We start from the raw sequence: 20,835 nt of genomic DNA, 5'->3' as shown, positions 1-20,835 counted from the left end.
AAGGTACTGCACTGGCCACTTGAAGACTAAGACACAATACTGGTGGAATTACTCCTCCCAGGTCTCTTCCACGCAGCCAGCCACCTCACACCGCACCCTTCTTAGAAAGCAGGCAAAAGGAGCCCGTATCTCACGTGAGATGCGCCAAAGCACCTTCTGGAACCTGGCACAGCAAAGATCCTCAGGAAATGTTCTTCCCTTCTCTCTTCTTAGGAGCTGCCTCAGTAATGCTCGGAGCCTGGGACTCAGAGCCTGGGAGGCATGACTCCCGTTCTTGTCAGAAGAATGTATAAAGGAGGGACTGAATAATACAAAGATGTGCCATAGGTGCCTCTTACTTCATACTACTGGTATGTTTTAGAATTTTCTGTTACAAAAAATTGTTCTAGGAAATATTTTTCCATTTACCTATGTAATACAATCAATAAGTTCTGCAAGAAATGGCTTGTCCTTCCTAAAACCCAGATTTAAAAGTATTTTTTTAAAAAAGGGAAAATCGCATCAAGTAGTAAACCATATGGTTGTGAAGTTTCTTATCCTTCATTAACAATAATCCCTCAAATTATTAACATTTTTACTAATTCCCCAAACCAGTAATTAATAAAATGCACCTGTGTCAACAGTCCTGTTTCCACCTTTGTAAATCACTTCCTTGGCCAAACCCTGGGCTCCTCAATTAGCACATTAAATGTCTGCGGAGCCTAAACGCTGCTAATCCCTGCTGATCACTGGCGAGTTGCGAGTTGCTAATGCTTAGTGGTTCCCACAGAAAAAAAATGTGTGGGGCCATGCAAGGTCTGAGAGCCATGCCAGTTAGCAGTTTCCCCCAGGTTCCCAGAAGGGACAGGGGTGAGTAAACATGGTGCCTGGTCCTCAAGGAGCTTACAGCCCGATGGACAGCAAACGAACAGCACAACTCCCAAGTCGGGGACCCAAGACAGGCCAAGGTGATGAACCAGCTCCGATGGAGAAGGCATGACAGCAGAGGAGCTCTTCCACACGCTGGCCGTGAGGAGGGAACAGAACTGAGCCTATGAGTCCACACTTTCTATCATGCTTAATTTCAGTAATAACCTGGAGTGTCTGAGGTGAAGGTGGGGGAAGGATGAGAGTTGGGCAAAAACCAAAAACAGAAAGAATTTCAAGATAAAAGCGAATGTTATTTTGGATCCCGCTAAGATGCCTCCACTGAGCTGGAAGACCATGATTTTCTTAAAATACAGCTTCCCGATGCTGAGCTGGTCCTGTGTTGAGGAAGGGCTGTGTGTTCAACAGGTGAGAAGTTCTGAAATAAACAGAATGTAGGTGGGACAGGGAACTGGCTAGGGAGGACCTTTAGGCCACATGGACTCAGACTGGCCAAGCTCTCCCGGGGATGTCTCAGCGCTGGGGTAAAGCCACATTCAGACATTGAGGTTTCCCCTCTGCCCACAACTCAACTGCATAAACCAACAATGTAAACCAGTTGTACGGAAGATGCGCCGTTTATACTTTTGAAAACCTTCACAAAAGAGAGAATACTGAGGAATCTAAAAACAGCCTTGGCCTATGTTCAAAAATTCAAGCCAAGGAAACTTCAGATTTGATATCTTAAAATTAGCAGGAATGTTTAGACAAATCTATAATCTAGGAAAACATACATACACCCACACTCATGCATAAAAACTTTGCCTTTCCACCCGCTCATGTCAAATAGATAATTAGTGATGGATTCTGTTTACTGTGACCATATGATGATGCAGTCATTCAAGAATCATTTAATCAGTGCCTACTGTGTCAGGCTCTGTGCTGGGCACAGGCATAAAGGGTGAACGTGGAGTTTCCAGCCCAGTGCAGGAGACCAAACATAACAGGGAGATGCACACATTCGTGGCTGGTGACAAATCGTAAGTGCAATGAAGAACGGGGTGCTCTGAGGGAGGAAAAAGGCAGGGAAGGGAGGACATGCTTCAGGTGGTTACCCCTGTTCCAAAGACATGGCCTTTAGGTATCTACCTGATGTTGCTTTTTACATCCACTGTTTATTGGTGTTCTTATGAACTACATACACGCCATACCTAGCATTCAATGCATCATCTCATCTTTTTTTTTTTTTTTTTTTTGAGATGGAGTCTCACTCTGTTGCCCAGGCTGGAGTGCAGTGGCACGATCTCGGCTCACTGCAACCTTCACCTCCCGGGTTAAAGCGATTCTCCTGCCTCAGCCTCCCGAGTAGCTGGGATTACAGGTATGCACCACCATGCCCGGCTAATTTTTTGAATTTTTAGTAGAGATGGGGTTTCACTGTATTAGCCAGGATAGTCTCGATCTCCTGACCTCATGATCTGCCCACCTCGGCCTCCCAAAGTGCTAATTACAGGCGTGAGCCACAGTGCCCAACTCATCTCATCATTTACTTCTAAATGGACTTTGGATCTGAATCCCCTAAGCCTCAAAGCCCATGGTCTCTGGACCTAAGGAGGGAAGTGTTAAAAAATAAATAAAGAAATAATAAATAAAAGCCCATGGGTGTTTGCCTTCCCTGCTTGAGGGAACAGGAGAAGGCCAATGATGCTCGGTAAGTGGACTGAGTGAGGAGCATGGAAGGCAGTGAGAGAAAGAAGTAGGAGGGAGAAGATCATATACTCCTTGGAGTCCAAGATGGGGGCCAGGGTTTATTATAAATGCAATAGGAAGGACGTGAAGCAGAGAAGTGAAATTAGACAATTTGTACATTTAAAAATGATTTGGAAGAAACCGCGAGAATACAACTTCACATCTACTAGGATGGCTGCAATAAAAACAATGGAAAATACCAAGTGTTGGCGAGGATGTGGAGAAATCAGAACGCTTGTACATTGCTGGTGGAATGTAAAATGGTGCAGCCACTGTGGAAAACAGTTTGGTGGTTCCTCAAAAAGTTAAACATAGAATTACTATATGGCACAGCAGTTCCTAGGTATAAACCCAAAGGAACTGAAAACAAATACCTGTACATGAATGTTCATAGCAGCACTAGTCACAATCACCAAAAAATGGAAACAGCCCAAATGTCCATCAACTGACAAATAAATTTAAAAAATGAGCCAGGTGTGGTGGTGAGTGCCTGCAGTCCTAGCTACTTGGAAGGTTGAGGCAGGGGGAATCACTCAAGCCCAGGAGTCCAAGGCTACAGTGAGCTATGATCATGCCACTACACTCCAGCCTGGGTGACGGTGCCACTATACTCCAACCTGGATGACAGAGCTACATCCTGTCTCTAAAAAATTAAATTTAATTTAAAAAATAAACAAAATGTAGTGCTATATCCATACAAAGGAACTGGTAAATGCACAGAGACAGAAGACAGACTGGTGGTTGCCAGGGGTTGAGGAGAGGAGGGAATGGGGAATGACCACTCAATGGATAGAGTTCTCCTTTAGGGTGATGAAAATGTTTTGGAACTAGATGGAGGTGACGGTTGCACAATATGGTGAATGTACTAAAACAGCCTTGAAGAGTACACTTGAATATTGCCTGGAGGGGCACCCATACATGTAAACAATCCTTTTTCACAGGATTGTTTGCCACTAGGGTAGGGGCAATGGAGACAAAAAGAAAAGGACAGATCCAAGAGATGTTTTTGGAACCAACAGGTCTAGATGATAGAATGTACATCTTAATATCTATGCTGGCAGCACATAACATGAGAGGCAATGAGGGAACTCAGCCCATTAGATGGTCATTCCAAGAGTTCAAACCTGAATCTATAACAGTGGATGGGTATGCAGAATAATGGCCCCCAAAGATGTCCACGTCCTTATACCCAGTATTTATTGATACGTCAGGTTACATGGCAAAGTGGAATGAAGGTTGCTAATCAGCTGACCCTGAGTTGGGGCAACTGGCCCTGGTTATCCAGGTGGGGCCAACGTAATCACAAGCGTCCTTCTAAGTGGAAAAGGGTGGCAGAAGCAACAGAACCCGAGAGATGGCAGCAATGGGGAGAAGAATTCAGTCCACTGGGTCTGGCTTTGAAGATAGATAAGGAGCCATGAGCCAAAGAATGTGGGCAGCCTCTAGAAGCTAAAACAGGCAAGCAAACAGATCACCCCTAGAACTGCCAGAAAGAAGGCTCTCCATCCCTGTAAACACCTTGGTTTCAGCCCACAAAACCTAGGTCAGACTTCCAAACTGCAGAAGCATAAGTTAACAAATCTGTGTTAACTTAACCAAGGGTGTCCAGTTTTTTTGGCTTCCCTGGCCCCACACTGGAAGAAGAATTGTCTTGGGCCACACATAAAATCCACTAACAACAGCTGATAAGCTAAAGGGAAAAAAAAAATCGCCAAAAGATCTCATGTTTTAAGAAAGCTCACAAATTTGTGTTGGGTTGTATTCAAAGTCATCCCAGGTCACATGTGGCCCACAGGCTGCAGGGACAAGCTTAATTTAAACCATCATGTTTGCAATCATCTGTTACAACAGCAATAGGAAACTAATACAATGAAAAAAGAGTTGGCACCTGAAGGGGAAAATCGACAGGCCTGGCAACAGATGGGGTGTGGGTGGGAGAGGAGAGGAGGCATCAAAGACGACTGGGAGTTCTGCATCTCGATCACCTTAACACAGGGAAGGGTGACAAAAGTCAGCGGAGAGGTTAGGGCTCTCAGGGACGAGACAGATGGCTGGCTGAGGTGTCCAGGGAAAGAAGGCTTCCAGGAGGAAGTGGCACTGATGACTCGAGAGTGTGGGGCATGGTGAGTGGTGCATGTGGGCCACAGGTAAGCAGCCTGGGGGGAAATGGAAAGATGGAGGATGGGTGAGGAGGTGCGTACATGCCACACTAAGGGGCCTGGACTTTATGCGGCAGGTAATTGGAGGTCACTGGGAAATTTATGCTGTCCAAGGGGGTGGGCACCATGATCAGAGTACAGCGTTAGGAAGCTTAAAAAGTGTATTTATGTGTTAAGGGGTGGGGAGAAGAGGTTTAACGGTAAGGATTCTCCCAGTCCTCTGGTGCAGGCATGTCACCAGATTACCTGGTAAATTCCTGATGTTCTGCAGGACAAGTAGACACTGATGATTCAAACGCACAGCTTGGGACTTTGTCCAGAGAACATGAGGGGTGGCAGAGAGACTCCAAGCTTCTCCTATACCCATATTCTCTTCCTGGTAGAGGAGAAATTCTCTTGACTGGCTGACTCCTTTGTAGTTGAGGTGTCTGAAGAAGACATTTTCTTTTTTCTTTCTTTCTTTTTCTTTCTTTCTTTCTCTTTCTTTCTCTCTCTCTTTCTCTCTCTCTCTTTCTTTTTCTTTCTTTCTTTTTTTGAGACAGAGTCTCGCTGTCACCCAGGCTGGAGTGCAATGGCAGGATCTCAGCTCACTGCAACCTCCACCTTCCGGGTTCAAGCGATTCTCCTGCCTCAGCCTCCTGAGTAGCTGGGATTAGAGGTGTGTGACCACCACGTTCAGCTAATTTTTGTATTTTTAGTAGAGACAGGGTTTTATCATGTTGTGCCAGGCTGGTCTCCAACTCCTGACCTCGTGATCCGCCCATCTCGGCCTCCCAAAGTGCTGGGATTACAGGCATGAGCCACCATGCCCAGTGAAGGCATTTCTTAAAATGTACAGCACTTGAGAAGGGCTACACATCTGACATGAGCACTGCTTGTTTTCTTGGGCTCACTGGTCATCCCTGCTGGACTGCTGGCTGATGGGCCCTAGAACAGGCAGACCCTATGAGAGCACTGTGGCTCTGGGCATTTGCAAGCCAGCTTGAGGGTTCCAAGTGAGCAGGGAACCCAAATGGAGCAGAAAAAAACCGAAAGAGGTGAAATGTAGGCCAAAATCAGGTATCCACTTCTGAGTCAACATCAGACTAAAATTTAGGATATCTACCTTCTCTTTCTCCTGAGTTCTTTTAGGTTCTGCGTCTCCATACACCTGAATTATTTTAGAATCCTAACCCCTAGGCGCTGTGCTGTGTCCATCATAAGTCACTGGAACAAAGTGCCTGGTAGCACTCCCTGCTGCAGGCAGAGACACCATGAGGGTGCCGCCCCTTCTGAGGACCTAAAGGGTCAACACCACACAACCAAAAACATCTCCCTTAATGTCAGGAGAAGGCAGTAAAACCAATTGAGTGCAGGCTGTACCAATAAGTTTGGGGGAGGCAGAGCTTTTATCTTCAATCTCTGGTCAAATTGAGCTCAAATGGACCAAAATAACTTAGAGCTCAAAAAGCTATATACTTTGTATTTCTGAATTCCCCAAGGTCGTCTTACTTGAGGGCAATAATTCCTTTCTAGACTCTGGAATGTCAACTGGCAGGAAGAAACTTGTCCATCCTCCTTTTGATGGGTGAGAAAAATAAGGCACAATCTAGATAAGGGCCTTGAACAAGGTCAAGGGCCAACTGCGGGTCAGCATTGGACTTGAACCCCAGAGTATCTATCCAGGAGCTTCCTGCCTATAGCAGAGTTAGTAACTTGATTTTAAACTTGTTTTTGACAATTGTAAGAAAAAATTAAAGAGCACCTGAGGATATTAAAACAATTCTGATTTTTAGGAGCTAGAATAAGTTTCTATCTTAATATGAACTAAAAATATTTTCCTAAAAGTAGAAACCACCTGTCTTAGTCTGTTTATGCTGCTATTTTAAAAAGTATTACACACTGGGCTAATTTATAAACAACAGAAACTTACTTCCCACAGTTCTGGAGGCTGGGGAATCTAAGATCAAGGTGCCAGCCTTGGTGTCTACAGAGGGCTGCTCTCTGCTTCCAATACGGCGCCTTATTGCTGTGTCCTCACATGGCGCAGGGTGGAAGGGCAAGACTGGAAAACTCTCTCTGAAGCCTCTTTCCAATGATATTAACCCATTCATGAGGCACAGCCCTCATGACTTAACCACTTCCTACAAGGCCCCACTTCTTAATACCACCACAATGGGAATTAAGTTTCAACATGAATTTTGGAGGGGATACCACATTCAAACCATAGTACTACCCAGGAGTGATCTGTGACTGGCTAGTATAATTCAAAGAAATCCACTTTAGGCTTAAACTTAAACATCACATTTCTGTGCTCCACATAGAACATGCACTAACAATAGCCAAAAGGTGGCAGTGATACTCAAATGTCCATCAACAGATGGATGGATAAATAAAATATGGAATAGGCACACAATAGATTATTCAGCCTTAAAAATGAATGAAAATCAGATACCTGCTGTAACATGGATGCACCTTGGAAGATATTATGCTGAGTGAAATAAGCCAAACACAAAAGGACAAATATGTGAGTCTATGTATGTGAAGTACCTAGAGTAGTCAAATTCACAGTGAAAATAATGAGAATGGTGGTTACCAGGGGCTGGGTGGGGGGAAGGGAACAGGGAGTTAGTGTTTAATGGGTACAGGGTTTCAGTGTGGGAAGATAAAAAAGTTCAGAAGATGGATGGTGGTGACAGTTGTACAACAATGTGAATGTACTTAATGCCACTAAACTGTACACTTAAAGATGGTTAAAATGGGCCGGCCATGGTGGCTTACGCCTGTAATCCCAGCACTTTGGGAGGCCGAGGCGGGTAGATCACCTGAGGTCAGGAGTTCGAGACCAGCCTGGCCAACATGGTGAAACCCCGTCTCTACTAAAAATACAAAAAATTAGCCAGGCGTGGTGGCGGGCACCTGTAATCCCAGCTACTCGGAGGCCGAGGCAGGAGAATTGCTTGAACCCAGGAGGCGGAGGTTGCAGTGAGTGAGATCGTACCACTGCACTCCAGCCTGGGGGCAGAGCTAGACTCCACCTCAAAAAAAAAAAGTTAAAATGATAATTTTGTTATGTATAATTTACCAAAATAAAGAAAAAAAATCCACTAAATCTTTAGAAACACTCAAAATATTTCATTCCTAAATCTGTTCTTTTTTCCTTCTGCAAATTTATATCAGGCACTGCCAAGGATTGTTTTAGGTTCTGGATATATAATAGCAATGGAATAAACCAAGTCCCTGCTCTCATGAATATCTGGGGGCTGGGGTAGGATACAGGCGGACAATAAACAAATAAGCATGTGATATGTCTGGTGGAAATGGGGCAATAGGAAAAAATGAAAACAGCAGTAAGGGGACAGGGTAGTGCAGAGGCTGCTTAGCGGGGTGGAGGCTATGTTGTACAGGGTGGTCAAGGAAGACCTCTCTGATCTGTGACATTTGAGCTGAGGCACAAAGGGACAGAGGGCCTCAGGCTGACGACACAGCCCAGAAGAGGAGGCCGGTGAGGCTGCAACAGGCTAGGGAGAGAGGAGGTCATAAGGAGGGCTGGAGCACAGAGCTACTTCTTCAGTTTCTCATAAACTTTTAAAGGGACCGTTTATAGGTCAGTATAGAAATATTTCCTCTACCATCCATGTGTCTTTCATTTGCCTTAAAATGAACAGAAAAAACAACTCTTACATCTTCTGAAAGAGGCGTTCGTGAGGGCAGCCTGCAGACTGCAGAGACTGCGTGCATCTCCCATTGCTAGAGCGCCCTCCAGTGCCTCACTACGAAAACAGCACTTGGCATGGGGTTTTCTGTTTGCTGTTTTCATTTCCTAAACTTTTGTTTTTGGCCACAGAATAATGTGGGCATATCAACCTTCTCACAAAGAATACTGTGAGACTAAGTAAGAAGACAAGTCAAGTGTATGCTTTCAAACAAGCCTGCACTACTTCCAAAGTGGTACAAAGTATATGTGTGCAATGATGTTTTTAATGACCATATAAACTTTTAAAAGGTCCATAGAGAGGCCCTTATTAGGGAAAAAAAAAAGTGCCAATTTTTAGCGTGAACTGTGAGTTAAACAGTGAACACAGTCTTCCGCTAAACTAAGACCCTCATTTTACTGGGGGTGGCAACGGGACAATGAAGTAGCAAGTACTGCCTTTTACACTTTTCAATATTTGGGGTTCTGAATATTAATACTGAAAAGTGTCCTGCAAATACAGACACCAGGGTCATTCTTCCTTCTCATTTAGACACAGTGAGGAGAAACAGTTAAGACAGACTTGCTCACTCAAGTATTCTATTAAAATAGAAACCTTACTTTCTAAGGAAACTTTCATTCCTTTATTATATTATTATTACTATTATTATTATTATTATTGAGACGGAGTCGCGCTCTGTCACCCAGGCTGGAGTGCAGTGGCATGATCTTGGCTCACTGCAACCTCCACCTCCTGGGTTCAAGCAATTCTCCTGCCTCAGCCTCCTGAGTAGCTGGGACTATAGGCATGCGCAACCACACCAGGCTAATTTTTGTATTTTTAGTAGAGATGGGGTTTCACCATGCTGGCCAGGCTGGTCTTGAACTTCTGACCTCAAGTGATCGGTCCACTTCAGCCTCTCAAAGTGCTGGAATTACAGGTGTGAGCCACCAATGCCCAGCCCATTCCTTTATTATTAAATAGAGCACCTCTGCCAATCTCAAAGACCTAACTAAGAGAAGGATGTTAACATGTGGTGTAGTTCAGAAGAGGTTCATGGCCACTTACAGAAACACCCATGGGCGGGCCCAGTGTGACAGCCAAGGCTGTCGCGGTAGCCAACAGGCCTTTTTAGGTCTGGTGCTGCCAGTCAGGTGACCTGCGTGACAGTCTGTGCCTACTTCAGTGTGCATGGGTCTCCTAATGCAAGGAAATGGGACAGATGAGCCTCCAAAAGGCATACACCACCCAGGAATATATCGACACACCCTTGTGGAGGGTGATTTGACAGCAAGCATCAAAAGGCTTCAAACGTCTGTACCCAGCAAGTTCACATAAAGAAATTTACCTCCAAATACTTAAGGGTATCCACAGAGATTTGGGGATAGGAACATTTTTCTCTGCGTTTCCAAAGAAAACCTGGAAACAGACTAAATGAACAACTGTGGTTATACACATACAAATATATATGTGCTAGAGTCATGTGGAACAACAGTGAACATCATCACTGCTCCTAGATTAACATCGTTAAACGTAAACAAAACATAAAATCAGCTGGGTGTGGTAGCACATGCCTGCAGTCCCAGCTACTAGAGAGACTGAGGAAGAAGCGCTACTGGTGCCCAGGATGTCAAACCTGCAGTAAGCTATGATAACACCTGCGAATAGCCACTGCAGTCCAGTCTGGGCAACATAGCTTCACCAGTCTTAAAAAAAAAAAAAAAAAAAAAAAAAAGCCAGGCATGGTGGCTCACACCTATAATCCCAGCACTTTAGGAGACCGAGGCAGGCAGATCACGAGGCCAGGAGTTCAAGACCAGCCTGATCAACATGGTGAAACCCCATCTCTACTAAAAATAAAAAATAAAAATAAAAAAATTAGCTGTGCGTGGTGGTGTGCACCTGTAATTCCAGCTACTCAGGAGGCTGAGGCAGGAGGATCGCTTGAACCCAGGAGGCAGAGGTTGCAGTGAGCTGAGATTGTGCCACTGCACTCCAGCCTGAGCGACAGAGTGAGACTCCGTTTCAAAATAAACAACAACAAAAAAATCAAAGCAGCTAAATTAACAGCTATTCTAAACCTGGTTTATGGTAGGGAGGATGGGGTGAGAAAGGAAGGAAGGAAAGAAGGAGGGAATGAATCTCAAGTCTGCATCATTCAAGTGAATTATTTAATTGATACGCTATAACACATTCAAGTAGCAACATGAAATAAACTAAACCTGTTTGAATTACAGTGGATTTAAATTCATACCCAAGTGACCTATATGAAACCACAAATATTATCTCCTTGATATCTTATTTATTGTCTAATAAAATTCTAAACCTCACAGGATCGTAAGCAATGTGTGGAATTAATGAGCAATTGTGTAACGGCAGAACACAGCTCCAGCTGCACTCAGGGTAGAAAAAAATGTTGTTTTTATAATTAACAACTTTTTATATGTTAAAAAATTTAATTAAACGTACTAATAGCTCCTCCCCAAGGAGCCCAGCTTGCTTTTCCGAGCCTTCTTAGAAACCTGCATTCCTAAATTTCAGCTACCAGCAGTATGGGCTTCCTCACAGGGAGTCCCGCATAAAATGGCAACTTCTAAAGAGTGGCCACCACCACATTTAGTTAGGAAACTGTGTGACCAAAGGCTGTTTTCAGAAAGTATATCAGTCAGACCGTGGCTGTTCCGAAGCTATCACTGGAGACTGCTGAGGCTGAGCAGTGTCAGCTGCCCTGAGGGCACTCCCCATGGATATGGGTCATGTCTTGGCACAGACTCACCCACAGCCATGTCTATGTCCTCACCTTTGAGGCTTCAGGTGTGCCTCCTGAGAACACACTACCTGCAGATATCCTGTTATTAGCAACTGACTACCATGAAATATTTCTAGACGAATGAAGCACTCGTGCCACTCAAACATTCTGCAGAATACGGGCACTAAGGAGAGTTCCTTGCAAGGACAGAGTCTTCTCAGTGGCCACAGTTACTCAGTTGAGTCGGGTCAAGCATGTGGCATGAAACTGTCCTCAACTTCCCTCTGGATCCATGGGACAGAGAGAGGGAGGGAGGGATCTCTGCAGTAAAGAGTTGATCTTCAGGTCCCGGCCTCCCCCTGACTCCTTGGCCTCTCCCACAGAAAGTATGTGGGTAACTAAATGTCCTCTAGATGGCTCTGGCCCACGGTAAAACTCTACCACAGGATAACCGTATGTAGGAGCACGAGCCCCACACAGCTGCAACAGAGCCAGAGGCCAAGGTGAGGCCGTTCAGCAGGCACGGCACAGCTGAGGTCTCTGTTGGCAGAGACCTCCCTCGCAGCTACACCTGCCCGGGCAGGTGTAGCTCCCAATTCGGGCCCAGCCACCACAGCCAGTTCTTGCTCACCAGTTTGGCTGCTGCCCACTGGTTTTTGCTCAGGGAAATCTGATTTCCCACCAATTCCACTGTCCAGCCCAGGCATGTCCCCTACCCCTAGGCTACTCCTGGTCTGCATGATGTGCATACAACTGCCTTCCTGGTGTTGCCGCTCCCGCAGGGTCTCCTTCTTTCTTTTCTCTTCAGCCCCACTCTCAGCAGTGGCCCTTCTTTCTCCATTAAAGCATTCTGAATACTCTCTCTCGGTTCTAGAATGGAGGCCATTCCAGAAGACTCTTGCTCCAGTTCTTGAACCTGTGGTCTACCATCTTGGACCACTGGTCTTTTTATTCTTTCTCCCAGCTTCTGTCAATTCCTTTCCTTCTGGGCTCTGTATCCTGGCCCTGCACTCATCCCCTCCAACTCCATCCTCCTCCCTGTTCCTAATAAGTACCCGTCTTCATCCACAGCCCTTTACTTCTCCACCTCTATGGTGAATGGCCATCCTGGTTTGCTGGGACCTAAGGGGTTTCTGGGAACATAGGGCATTCCATGCTAAACCCAGGACAGTCCCAGGCGACTGAGAGGATTGGTCCCTCTGCCTCCCAGGGCCATTTAAAATGACTTTCTGCCTCACAATCCAAAATATCATTTTTGTTTACACATCCCCTTTCTCACCATGCATTTGGGACACTGAAATCAACTTCTAATGATACCAATAAACATTTTAAAATATCTAACACTTCACATTGGCCTTTTAATACCAGTTCAAGTAGCAAAGAACACACATTCATCCTTACTCTGAGTGAGTTCTTTTTAATGTGAGCATCTTTCTCACATTTCTCAGTCATGTTTACCCTGCCTCCTTTTCAGTGAGGTTTCTCCCCTTTCACGCTCACTGCTTCCATTGTTCTCTGCCTTTCTCTCCCCATCGCTCCCTCTTCTCCCACCTCTGTCCTCCCTTTGGGTCCCTTCCCTCCCTTTTTCCCTTAGTGGCCTCACAGCAGTACAGAGGGACAGTAGTGGTTGTCACGGTAACCTCAGGAGGCTTCAAAGATGAAGCCAACCCTACAAAAGGCCTATTGGGACCCTGACAGGTAACCCCATCCAGGCCCCTCAGCCACCTTCCATGGCCCTGCTGCTTCCTCACACACTGTCCCCTTCCTGTTGACCCAGAATCTCAGGTACTTAGCTTGTAGTTGTCGCCTCTCTAAACTGTCTTCATCTGGTTTTTTCTTTACCAGATTCCTCTCCACTATGGCACTGCAAAATGTGAAGTACCTTCCTGGCACATTCCTTGGCTGCTACCACTGAACATACAGCCAGGGAGCCCTTTTTCTTTTGGAGTCTTACTATGAATACTTTAGAAAACAGAAACAGAGTATCAACATAAGAAATGAAAAGAGATTACAGGTATCAGAAATCTTGCAAAATTTGCTAGAGGGAATTAAAACAATCCTTAGAGGGAATTTTGTTATTATTATTATTATTATTATTATCACTATTTTTAATAGAGCTTTGCTCTGTCACCCAGGCTGGAGTGCAGCAGTATGATCACAGCTCACTGGAACCCCAAATCCCCAGGCTCAAGGAATCCTCCCACCTCAGCATCCCAAGTGGCTAGGATCACAGGCACGAGCCACCACATCCAGCTAACTTTTAAAATTTTTTTTGTAGTGACAGCATCTCACTATGTTGCCCAATCTGGACTTGAACTCCTGGCCACAAGTGATCCTCCCACCTCAGCCTTTCAAAGTGCTGGGATTATAGACATGAGCCACCAAGCATGGCTGAAAAGTAATTACTGAGCGCTTATATTTAGAAAGTAGACCCCGGATGGGTGTGGCGGCTCACATCCATAATCCCAGCACCTTCGGAGGCCAACGTGGGTGGACTGCTTGAATCCAGGAGTTTGAGACAAGCCTGGGCAACATGGCGAAACCCCGTCTCTCCAAAAAATACAAAAATTAGCCAGACATGGTGGCTAATGCCTGTAGTCTCAGCTACTTGGGAGGCTGAGGCAGGAGGACTGTTTGAGCTTAGAATGTGGAGGTTGCAGTGAGCCAAGATTGCATCAGTGCACTCCAGCCTGGGTGACAGAGCGAGACCTTGTCTCAAAAAAAAAAAAAAAGTAGAAAGGTCTAAAATTAATTATCTAAATTTCCACCTTAAAAAGGTAAAGGGTAAATTAAACCCAAAGTAAGCTGAAGGTAGGAAATAATAAAGATGAGACAGAAATCAATGAAATAGAAAACAAAAAAAAAGAGAAAAATCGATAAAACGAAAAGATGGTTCTTTAAAAAGAGCAATACAACTCAAGCCAGGTGATGAAATAAAAAACAGAGAAGAAAGAATTACAAATATCAAGGATGAAGAAGGACACATCACTATGGATGACACAAACAGTAAGGAGATGACAGATTAGAGGCAGGGGTAAGGATTAACTGCAAATGGGCTCAAGAGAATTTGCGGGATGATAGAAATTTGGAGGGGGGCCTAACATTGGACTGTAGTGATGGGCCTATAAACTTACTAGAAATTATTGAATCACACACTTACAAAGGGTGAATTGTGTGGTATATACCTTTGTAGAGCTGTAAGAAAAAGGATAAGGAGTCAGCATGAACAACTCCAGGCACGTGAATGTGACAACTTAGATGAAATGGACATAGTCCTTCAAAGATACAAACTACCAAAGCTTACTCAAGAAGAACTAGATAATCTGAATGGCAATATGTCTATTAAAGAAACTAAATTTGTAGTTTAACACTTTTTCCACAAAGAAAACTGCAGGTGCAAACATTTACAGGCAAAATCTTACCAAATTTACACAAATTGTTCCATGAAATAGAAGCGGGAACTCTCCAACACATCCTATGTGACCATCACCATCCTAGTACCAAACCCAGACCAAGGCAATATCAGAAAACTATAGGCGATTATTCCTTATGAACATAGATACAAATAATTTTAACAAAATTTTAGCACATGCAATCCAAACAATACATCACAATCAGTGGGGTTTATTCCAGGAATGCAATGGGCAGCTTAACTTTTAAAAAGTCAATCACTGTAATTTACCGTATTAACACACTGAAGAAGAAAAGCCTTATGATCAACACAACAGATGCAAAAAAAATTTATAAATTCAAATCCACTCTTGATCAAAACTCTATGCAGGCTGACTTCAGCAAAAACTACAGAAAAAGAACCTTTGAAAATCCCATCCTCCATAAAATCAACAAGAATATTGGCAAAAATTGTCAGAATAAACTTTTTCAGAATTCTAGAAATTAAAGACTTGCAGCAATATAGGGATCATTTATTCAAGAAAAATGGATGAATCTCAGTAAGAACAGCAATTGTCATGGGGGTTTAGTTTACCCTATCCCTCTTCCCCAGCTCTGTGGTAGACTTGAAAATCAATAGCCCCCATCACAGTGAAAACCAGCAGCATGGCAGCCACTAGAGGGGGAAAGCCCCATTTCTGGAAAATGTCACTATTTGACCTGTCTTGTGGTTCCTTGGAAGACCCTACTTGTAAAACTGTCTTTAATTGACCTGACTCAGAGCTTGCACAGTAGGAACAGTATTTTCCCTGAGGGCATTTGTCCAAACAATCAGAAGTACTTATTTACCATCACAGCTACTTGAGATGGAAGATAACAGGGCAAACAACAGGCTAACCAAAACACTTAAAAGGCAAAAATGGAGAACAAGATATCATCCATAGAGAGCTCTGAAAAGTTGTGACATGTTCCTGAGACTCTAGGAGGCCACGCACATGTGCAGGGCTGTATACCGGCTAAGGAAAGACCTTAAGTGCTCACGTCTGGCTAACCTTCAGTCTCTGTGGAAGCAGGACAAACTGTGGCTGAATGTTGAAGACATGTCCTGACACACACAGAGTCCCTCAGCAAAGACTAGGAGACTTATGGGTTCCAGGAATTTAAGGAAATCTTTGTCTAATTGTTAGACTACTAAGCTAACCAAGCAGAGACCTCGGTGGTTGCATATGACAAAGAATACAATGCAGAATTAGTTTATTAAAGTCACTAAGCAAACAACAACAACAATAAACCCTGGGAAAAGGGAGAAATCTGATTTCCAGAGTTGCCCCATTATATTACTTAAAATGTCCAGTTTTCAACAAAAATATACAAGACATGCAAAGAAAAGAAAGTATGACCTATACACACAGGAAAAAAGTAGTCAGTACAAACTGTCCCTGAGGAAGTCCAGATGTTGGACTTAATAATTAAATCATCTATTTAAAGTATGTTCAAAAAAAGAAAGGAAACTATGCATAAAGAACTGAAGGAGTCCAGGTGCAGTCGTTCATGCCTAGAATTCCACTGCTTTGGAGGCCAAGGCAAGAAAATCATTTGAACCCAGGAGTTCAAGACCACCCTGGGCAACACTGCAAGACTCTGTCTCTTCAAAAAATTTAAAAATTAGCTGGGCATAGTGGTGTGTGCCTGTAGTCCCAGCTACTGGGGAGGCTGAGGCAGGAGGATCACTTGAGCCCAGGAGCTGCAGGCTGCAGTGAGCCACGATCTCACCACTGCACTCCAGCCTGGAGACTCTGTCTCTAAGAGAAAGAAAGAAAAAAAGGACTAAAGGAAAGTATGAGAAGGATGTTTCAGTACACAGAGAATATCAATGAAGAGATAGAAAGTATAGAAAAGGGCCGGGCATGGTGGCTCATGCCTTTAATCCCAATACTATGAGCGACAGAGGCAGGCAGATTGCTTGAGCCGAGTTCGAGACCAGCCTGAGCAACATGGCGAAACCCGATTTCTACAAAAAAATAGAAACAATTAGCCAGGTGCAGTGGCGCACACCTGTAGTCCCAGCTATTTGGGAGGCTGAGGTGGGAGGACAGCTTGAGCCCAGGAGGCAGAGGTTGTAGTGAGACTCAGTCTCCAAAAAGAAAGAAGTTCTGGATTAAAATGAAAATGATTTGAGGTGGAAGACGGAGGAATCAGCAAACCTAAAAACAGGTCGGCTAGGCACGGTGGCTCACACCTGTAATCCCAGCACTTTGGGAGGCCAAGGCAGGCGGATCACGAGGTCAGAAGATCGAGACCACCATCCTGGCCAACATGGTGAAACCCCGTCTCTACTAAAAATACAAAAATTAGCTGGACGTGGTGGCACGTGCCTGTAATCCCAACTACTTGGGAAGCTGGAGCAGGAGAATCGCTTGAACCCAGGAGTCAGAGGTTGCAGTGGGCAGAAATTGCGCCACTGAACTCCAGCCTGGTGACAGAGCGAGACTCTGTCTCAAAAAAAAAAAAAACAAAAAAAAAACAAAGACAGGTTAATTGACATTGTCCAGCCTGAGGAACAGAAAGAAAATGGAACAGTCTCAAAGACCTGTGGGGTTCCATCAACTACACCAACATATACGCAATGGGAGCCTCCGAAAGAGAAGAGAGGGATAAGAGAGTAGACTTTTTTGAGAGAACAATAGCCAAAAACTTCCCAAATTTGATGTATACACATCCAAGAAACTCAATAAACTTCCAAGAGGATAAACTCAAACAGATCTACACATATCATAATAAAACCACCGAAAGACCAAGACAAAGAGAAAATCTTTCAAGCAAAAAAAAAAAAAAAAAAAGACTCATCACTTACATAGAACCCTAATAACATTAACGTCTGAATTCTCATTAGAATAATGGAGGCAAGAAGACAGTGCGATAATACGCTTTAAAATGCTCAAAGGAAAAAAAAATGCCAATCCAGAATCCTATATTCAGCGGGTAGACATGTCGAGAACAGAGCCAGTGTGCTAAGGCGGGTGAGGAGCACTGAGTTAACCCCCAGCGTACTGGCGTGGGGACTGTGTGTGCTCACTGCACCCGCTACTGAACAGGCCACAGACGCTGGCCCCCTCAAAAGGCGCCAGAAAAGGACCCTTCTGGACCAGCCTGGATCCACTGCCTGAGCTGCTCCTCTAGGGCGAGGGGTGACTCCCCTGTGCCAGAGGCAGCGGAGGAAATGGGAAAGCGGGATGCATAAGACTAGGTGGGTCCTCCCATAGGACATGGGTGACTGAAGAGTCACAGTGCAAGAAGACGTAAGAAGTTCAGACCCAGGCCGGGCACGGTGGCTCACGCCTTTAATCCCAACACTTTGGGAGGCCGAGGCAGGTGGATCACCTGAGGTCAGGAGCTCCAGACCAGCCTGGCCAACATGGTGAAACCTCGTCTCTATTAAAAATACAAAAATTAGCCGGGCATGGTGGCGGACGCCCTGTAATCCCAACTACTCCGGAGGCTGCGGCAGGAGAATCACTTGAATCCGGGAGGCGGAGGTTGCAGTCAGCTGCGATGGCGCCATTGCACTCCAGCCTGGGCGACAAAAGCGAAACTCCATCTCGAAAAAAAAAAAAAAAAAAAAAAAAAGAAGTTCCAGACCACCAGGCCGGCCGTGGTGGCTCACGCCTGTAATCCCAGCACTTTGGGAGGCTGAGCCGGGTGGATCCCTTTGAGGTCAGGAGTTCGAGAACAGCCTGGCCAACATGGCGAAACTCTGTCTCTACTAAAAATACAAAAATTAGCCGGGGGTGGTGGTGCACACCTGTAATGCCAGCCACTCGGGAGGCTGAGGCATGAGAATCGCTTGAACCCAGGAGGTGGAGGTTGCAGTAAGCCGAGATTACACCACTGTACTACAGCCTAGGTGACAGACCGAGACTCTGTCTCAAAAAATAAAAATAAATAAATAAATAAAGAAGTTCCAGACCAGGAGCCATACACTTAGTGTTTGAACCAAACTCTCTCATTACTGGTCATAGGACTTTGAGAATCCTTAACCTTTCTGACCCTGTTTTTTCATCTTTATAAACATGACACCCAACTTCTTCACATGGTGGTCAAGGGAACCAAATGAGACCATGTATGTGCACGTACCTAGGCGATGGGCAAGTGCTAGACCAGCGGTTCTCAAAGTGTGGTCCAAAGACACCTGAGGGGGTCCCTGAGACCCGCTGAGAGGGTCTGCTTGGTCCTCCCTTTCCCAACTAATATCTGCATCTGCATGAGCCCAGAATTTCTTTCAAATATTTCCTTCAAAACAGCTGATATGAGACTCCAGCTGTCCTTTATTAAACCAAAGAAATTTTCAAAAATATAAAAACCATGAGCCAATCTTCTCACTTTTCTTTTGAGAAGTTATTCATTAAAGTGTTATTTGTATTAAAAGTTAATGGGTTTGTTATTAAGTGAATATTTTTTAAATTTCTGGTTTAATTCCTCATGCCACAAAAATCAACAGATATAAGCAAAACTTTGGGGGGGTCCTCAAATTATTTTTAGACGTGTAAACGGGTCCTGAGACCAAACCGTTTGGGAACCGCTGTGTTAAATGAACCGCAGGTGTTCTTCACCAGGCAAGCCGCCTCTCAGAGATAAAGATTGGCGCGTTCACGTTTGCCATTTGGGGGAGGCAGGCACTTTTGTTTCCTGGGGCTGAGTCCAGGTAACTCGACCTAAGGTGTGTACCCATTTTCCGGGTGCAACAAGGGCCCTCCCAAAGGGAGGCGCGGGCGGCAGCGACCTTGGACGAGGTCGAGCCAGCGCGTGGGAGGCGCATGGTGCTTCCGTCCGGCTGGGTTCCCGTGAGGGCTTGGGGAGGCCGCGCCCGGCCCGCGGGGCTGCAACAGGAGCCCACCCGCGGCGAGCCGGGCCGGGAAGGCGGGGAACGGGGACCTGCACTCACAGCCTCAGCAGCGCCGCCGCCGCAGCTCCGCGCGCCGCCCTCCGCAGCAGACGTAGCGCCATCTTCCCGGCGCGCGCGCCCCGCCCTTTGCCTTTAGCCACGCCCACCCACATCCACGCCCCCACGGCGACACCGCCCCCCCCGTCCCAGGCCCCGCCTCGCTCTGTCTTCGCCCCGCCCCGTCCCGCCAGCCACGCCACGCCACGCCAGCCACACCTCGCCAGCCACGCCCTCCTTCCTCCCAGCACCCGCTCCGCCCCGCGGCGAGTCCCGAGGTCAACTGCCCTCCCGGCCAGGGCTTAGGACCTTCGTCCCCGCTGTCATGGGGGACAGAGCAGAGGATCTGAATGGTTGGGGCCTCTTTGAGGGGCCTCTCTGGTGACCGAATCCAACTCTCTGAGCTTCTGAGTTTTTGAGGCAACTGTTGACAGACTGCGTTTTCCCAGCCAGAAGAGCCAACATTTCTAGGGATTTCTTCGCAGCTTTTGTTGTTAAAATACCGCCTAATACTTTGTGAGCCCCACCATGTGCATATCTTGGTTAGCAATTAATCTAGAGTGGTCAAAGTGAATGCAGGAAGGCTGCATCCTGGAACACACATGCCTGCAATAGGTCAGAGCAGCTGTTGGCACTCTCTGGGCAGGGAAACTGACAGCAGCTCTTTACTCTGCCCCCTGCAGGCCGTTCTGCAGCGGTGAGAACGCCGAGGCGTTAAAACAGGCTGGGCCCCGCCCCTGCCTCTTTTTTCACCTTCCCTGATCCAGCCGGCCTCCACCTGCCGACCTTCACCTACCCGGGCCCATGTTACCCCTTAACCATGTCTTTTCCTTGGCGCTCGGCATGTTTCTTTTTCAGCTGTGACTCCGTTCCATTCATGCTCTAGACTTACACCTGAAACCGTTTCTCAGAACCTTCCAGTGGAAGCTGACTTGTGCTCTTGGATGCAAAAAGTGGCCGTTTAAACAAACAAAAGCCTTTTCAGCCAGAGTGGGTTCCAAGATTTGGAAAAGTCCAGGTGACTGGGAACATGGATGCTAAACTTCTGCTGAGCCTAAGAATCATTGTTATATTCGATACCAACAGGAGAGACTGCTCAACCCCTTGGTGCCCTCCCCCAGCTCCCACGCCTGCTCCACCTCAGGCCTCGCCTGTCTACTCCAATTTGGTCACTTTCTTGTCACCACCTTAGTCCCAGCCAGTGCCCGGTCCAGCCATACTGAAGCCTGAGGCAAAGGCAATTTCAGTAACACCAATCCTGTCTTTAATTAAAATTTTGATATTTTGTTCATAATGAGATTTTTCCATTATCTTGGTTTTTAGTTTAGA

The 20,835-nt window shown here is 45.7% G+C and overlaps 1 protein-coding gene across 6 annotated transcripts in view; it reads right to left on the bottom strand.

Annotated features, from left to right (window-relative positions):
• CLYBL (citramalyl-CoA lyase) overlaps positions 1-19,626 on the bottom strand; it is a 288,951-nt gene extending 269,325 nt beyond the window's left edge. For 4 of the 6 annotated variants that reach the window (XM_016925495.4, XM_016925494.4, XM_016925493.4 and 1 more), the window contains exon 1: positions 19,510-19,625. In XM_016925495.4, the coding sequence (XP_016780984.3) occupies positions 19,510-19,622 (113 nt within the window). In that variant the 5' untranslated portion in view covers positions 19,623-19,625. Of the gene's footprint in view, positions 1-19,509 lie in introns of all 6 variants that reach the window. The other 2 variants (XM_054665529.2, XM_016925492.4) reach the window with 1 other exon arrangement.
• Between the last annotated feature and the right edge of the window lie 1,209 nt (positions 19,627-20,835).

This window comes from Pan troglodytes, chromosome 14, assembly GCF_028858775.2.
Source record: "Pan troglodytes isolate AG18354 chromosome 14, NHGRI_mPanTro3-v2.0_pri, whole genome shotgun sequence".
In the NCBI taxonomy this organism is placed as follows: Eukaryota; Metazoa; Chordata; class Mammalia; order Primates; family Hominidae; genus Pan; species Pan troglodytes.
Note: the sequence above shows the minus strand (reverse complement) of the source record. Positions and strands in the feature narration are given on the sequence as shown.